At 23.0% G+C, this 5,569-nt stretch overlaps 1 protein-coding gene across 1 annotated transcript; it reads left to right on the forward strand.

Moving 5' to 3' along the window:
• The first annotated feature begins 2,085 nt into the window (after positions 1-2,085).
• On the forward strand, positions 2,086-5,323 carry LOC127129330 (vacuolar-processing enzyme). The gene is made up of 8 exons (XM_051058544.1): positions 2,086-2,495; positions 2,600-2,756; positions 3,528-3,613; positions 3,860-4,056; positions 4,146-4,194; positions 4,278-4,487; positions 4,651-4,857; positions 5,005-5,323. The coding sequence occupies exons 1-8, from the start codon at positions 2,187-2,189 to the stop codon at positions 5,146-5,148; spliced, it is 1,359 nt and encodes a 452-aa protein (XP_050914501.1). The 5' UTR covers positions 2,086-2,186; the 3' UTR covers positions 5,149-5,323.
• Positions 5,324-5,569: the final 246 nt, after the last annotated feature.

Here is a 5,569-nt window from a genome sequence, read left to right on the forward strand (position 1 = left end):
CCCTCTTAAAAGTTAAGGGTAATCGCCAATTGGTCTGCCACCTAAGCCTTAACACTTTTTTTAAAACTGGGGTTGAGAAGTTATTTGAAAACGGAGTAATTTTAAATTATTTTTTTAAAATGTGGGATATTTGAATAAAAAATTCGAGACTAGGTGCATAAAAATTTACGTATATATATATATATATATATATATAGATATATATATATAATATATATAGATATATATATATAATATATATATATATATATATATATATATATATATATATATATATATATATATATATATATATATATATATTGCATGATACTTTAAAAAATTGTTTATAAATATAATTTATTGTAATATATATATTTTTAGTGTTTAAATATTTAATAAATTTTCAATATATAATATTTTTTTTGTCTAATATTACGTAATAGATATTTATATTCCGCTTCCCTCCCTCCCAGGTCCAGACGCCCTTACCGCTGAAGCAAACATTTCCAGTTGTTAAAATCTCCCATGAAACTTATTATGAACAATTTATGATATAAATTCTCTATCCTTTAAAAATTATTTCATGTTTCATTAAATTTGCTACAATAAATATGATTAAAATTTAAATACATAAAAAAATATATGTTTCAATATTTCATGGCATGTTTAAATCGGATTAATTATTTTTTAACATTGTTTGAATATTAATTCAAATAGTATTTATTTACATATTATTAAACATAAAAGGTTTATATATTTCAAAATAATATTTATTAATATAATATTTTTTATAATATGTTTTACTAATATTATATTTTATAATATATATATATATATATATATTAATATATATATATATATATATATATATATATATATAATATATATATATATATATATATATAGATAGATAGATAGATAGATATATATATATATATATATTAATTATGAACTTAAAATATTTTAAATAAATTTGTAATTGAAATATGAAATATGATAAAAATGTCATGCAATATATACATTTTAGGAGTAAAATATATCACAACAAATGAAATGGCCTAGTGATAGGAGTCTCTTGCAAGTAAGGTTGAAGTCCTCTTTTCATCAAAATGTAGGAGTTTTAAAATTTTAATTATCTAAACTTAAAAAATTTAAAAATGAAACCCATGTGAAATTAAAAAAAATATATATAAAAAAAGATAAAAGGGGCTAAAATAGGAGAATATGGAAAGAACAAGGAGAAAATATGTGTCTTTTATGCATTTTTCTAATTCGTCCCATATAGCATAGGGAAAATGGATATTAAACTAATTTTATTGTATGTGTTTTAAAAAGATATATAAAGAAAGAAAACTTTAATTATATATTATTTCGTAAAAGAAAACATAATTGATCTAACATTTTTTTGTTATAAAAATTGACCTAACAGGGAGAGTGAGTACATTTTTTTAATTTTAATTATTTCACTTTAGTTTGTCTTTTAATTTTAATTAATTAAAATATTGCATTTGTCTCACAATAATGAAGGGCCCCTTTTTAATAAATAATTTTTAAAAATTATTTTACTTTTAAAAATGACTTTAATAAAAGAGGATTTTAAAATAATAGAGTTTGTCAAAAGAACATCACATTTTATTAATTTAGTTAATTATTTGTAACTTTTAAAAATGACTCTTATAAAAAAAGATTTTAAAATGTAATATAATATTATTTTTAAAAATTGAATACCAAATTTTAACTTTTAAGTTTATTGTATAATTAATATATTTGGTCAATATATATACCAAATATATCAATTATTTAATATATTATTAATTTATTTTAAAAATATATGATAATTAGTGTATTATATATCAATTATTTAATACACCAAATACATCAATATTTTAAGTCCATTCTTTATTTTATCAAATTTTATTTTTTAAATTTACTAAACAATTGATGTATTTTGTTTATATATTGACCAAATACATTAATTATTCAATAAATTTTAAAATCAAAATTTTCTTATAAAAAACAAGGGAGGAAGGAAGGAAGGAAGAGAGTAATTATTAATAAATGTTTCATTTATTATTTAGCAAGACTTATGTTATAAATATCAAGTAAAACTCCTGTAACCCTTCAGATTAATATAAGTGCTTATGTATCACTCTTAAATTGTAGTCACAAATTATCAGTCTTTCACAAACAAATCATATAGAAAAATGACTGAGAAGAACAGATATTGGGTTGCATTGATAGTCTTAATGTGGATGAGTGCAACTCTGAGAGTATTAGGACATAGTGAGCCCACGAAATGGGCATTACTAGTTGCTGGATCTAATGGTTATGGAAATTATAGGCACCAAGCTGATGTTTGTCATGCTTACCAGATATTAAAAAAAGGTGGTCTTAAAGATGAAAATATTATTGTTTTCATGTATGATGACATAGCCTTGCATCCTGATAATCCAAGGCGTGGTGTTATAATTAATCATCCAAATGGTTCTGATGTTTATCATGGAGTTCCAAAGGTACATATATATATACATATTCTATCTTGACTTTTCTTCATTTTAATAATATATTATCATTGAAAAAATCACATTTTTAAAATATTTTTATGAAATTTGTGTAGGATTATATTCGAGATGAAGGAAATGCTGTGAACTTTTTTGCAGTACTTAGTGGCAATAAAAGTGCTGTAAAAGGAGGTAGTGGTAAAGTATTGGCAAGTGGGCCAAATGATACAATTTTCATTTACTATGCAGACCATGGCTCCACTGGTTATGTCAGTAAGTTTTCTTTTGTCAAAAAATAGGTGAAATGAATTTTATAAATTTTTAGAGATTTGTTCTTATTCATTGTGATATTTATAGTGAATAAATTTATAAATTGATAGTGTATAGAATAATTTTTCATGTCATATATTATTTTTAAATTTTTTAATAACTTTATTAGGAAAAAACAAAAATTAATGATAATTAAGTTTTATATAAAAATTAATAAATTCATTTAATTTTTTTTACCAATCCTCTTTTATAATTTTAATTTTTTAATAAAAATAATATTAGGTACAACTTATCACTTAAATATTATTTTTAACATTTCTGATCTCAGATCCAATATCCTGAATCACATTATTTTGATTTAAAAAAAATTAATATATATATATATATATATATTATATATATATATATATATATATATATATATATATATATATATATAAAAAAATTAATTGAAATATACTGTCAGTGTAAAAAGATTTTACACCATCACTTAATTATAGACATTGGATATTAAAAAAGTTTGATTTTTATTTTAAAAATCTATAAAGTAATACAAACGGATGATGGTGATGAATCGACGGTGTAAAACTCTTTATATATATATATATATATATATATATATATATATATATATATATATATATATATATATATATATATATTTTTTTTTTTTTCCTTCTTTTTACAAGGAGTGTTAGAAACACTCATAAAATTCTATTTCTATCTATGACTTTTTATATAGTGAAATGTATAACTATTTTCATTTATGATCAGGTTTGCCAGCTGAGGGTGTTCTTTCTGGCAAAGATTTTGTAGACGCGTTGAAGAAGAAACATGCTGCTAAATCCTATAAAAAAATGGTGAAAACAAATTTTAACTTATGAACAGAATTACTGAATATATAAGTTTTTTTAGTCTAGAAGGTATTATTTTACTAATAATAAATATATACAAGCTTGCCTAAAATATAAAAAAAAGACATTGTTTCTATATACTTGATATAATATTATTCTAATAATACTTGATACAAAACAATATTTGTATACTTGATATTTTAAGTTTTTTAATAGTTTGATTGCTTATTTATTTAATGATATAAAATAAAGGTGATATACATGGAAGCATGTGAATCTGGGAGTATGTTTCAAGGACTTCCAAATGATATAAATATTTATGTAACTACTGCATCCAATGCATCCGAGAATAGTTATGCATTTTACTGTCCAGAGACTCCTACTCCACCACCGCCTGGGTATACAACTTGTTTAGGAGATTTGTACAGTATTTCATGGATGGAAGATAGGTATGTTATAAACTTATAATTGCTGATAACTATAAAGATTACTATTAGTATCAAATAATTCTTGATAAACTAGTTTGTTAATGGTGCAGTGAAAAATATCATATGACAAAAGAGACCTTGAAACAACAATATATAACCGTAAGTATCAAAGATTTTGTTTTTTTTCTTAATTTCTTAATACTTATATTTGTCAATTAAATATTTGGCATTGTAATGGCCAGGTTCGGAAGAGAACTATAGGTGAAATACATGGTTCTCATGTGATGCAATATGGTGATTTAAAGATGAGCAATGATTTGTTATCTACGTATATTGGTGCACACCATAGTAATGTTAGTGTTGGCCATGAATCAAACATTGGTATATATCCTACAACTTCAACAACGCATGTTAGTCAAAGAGATGCCCGTTTAATTTATCTTAAGACCAAGGTAGTAACAATTATTATTATTATTATTATTATTATTATTATTATTATTAATATTATTATTATTATTATTATTATTATTATTATTATTTATTTTTGGTATGACCCTTAAGTTATAAATATAATTAAATTAAGATGACAAATATATTTTTGTTGACTTTTTTTAGTTGGAAAGGGCTTTAAAAGGTTCCCCGGATAAGCTAAAAGCTCAAAAGGAGTTAGAAGTTGAAATTGCTCATAGAAAACATGTTGACAACACTTTTCAACTCATAAGCAATTTCTTGTTTGGAAAAGAGAATGGTTCCACAATGATGGTCCATGTTCGTGCTCCCGACCAACCTCTTGTTGATGATTGGGATTGTTTCAAGACTCTTGTAAGTTCTATACCTTATGATGATTTATTATTTTCTCAACTTATTTTGTTAATTCTTGGAGAAATTCATCAACATTGTTATCGTATGATTTTAGGATAAATAAATGTGAAATATTAAATGGGGATGTTTTGTTAATGTTTTATGCAGATAAAAACTTATGAAGGTCATTGTAGTACCTTATCAAACTATGGAAGGAAATACTTAAGAGCCTTTGCTAATATGTGCAATGCTGGTATTAGTGTGAAACAAATGGTTGCAGCAGCATCACAAGCTTGTCTGAAGAAAGAATAAGATTCTCAAATATCTCTTCAAGAATATAATAATTAATATATTATTATGTTAAATAATGATTCAATCTCGGATACAAAATGCATTATATCATTGAAAATTTTGTATCTAATTTCCCATGGTGATATTGATGTATACCAAGTCGAATGAGAATATATAGTTTGTCATTTTATGTCTATTTATAATTGGAAAACATAAATAATCAATTAGAGTACTTATAAGATTAGATTCATTTCAAGTAATTAATAAACAAATAATAAAATTTTGAATACTTTTACTAATAAGTTTTCTTTGTTAGAACAATGGTAAAATTTGAGTAAATTTGGATGTGGAGAGTGAAAGAGGAGAATAAAGAGAGAGAATTGGGGTGAGAATGAGTAACTTTATTAGCTAGGGTGAGAGTTCATCCTACACACTTATATAG

The sequence above is a fragment of the Lathyrus oleraceus genome, chromosome 3 (genome assembly GCF_024323335.1).
Source record: "Lathyrus oleraceus cultivar Zhongwan6 chromosome 3, CAAS_Psat_ZW6_1.0, whole genome shotgun sequence".
Taxonomy (NCBI): domain Eukaryota; kingdom Viridiplantae; phylum Streptophyta; class Magnoliopsida; order Fabales; family Fabaceae; genus Lathyrus; species Lathyrus oleraceus.

Excerpts from the sequence above, each read along its gene's own strand:
- LOC127129330 (XM_051058544.1), top strand. The coding sequence starts at position 2,187 with ATGACTGAGAAGAACAGATATTGGGTTGCATTGATAGTCTTAATGTGG. Across the intron at positions 4,195-4,277 it reads TGAAACAACAATATATAACC|GTTCGGAAGAGAACTATAGG; the intron begins GTAAGTATCAAA and ends TGTAATGGCCAG. Across the intron at positions 4,858-5,004 it reads GGGATTGTTTCAAGACTCTT|ATAAAAACTTATGAAGGTCA; the intron begins GTAAGTTCTATA and ends TGTTTTATGCAG.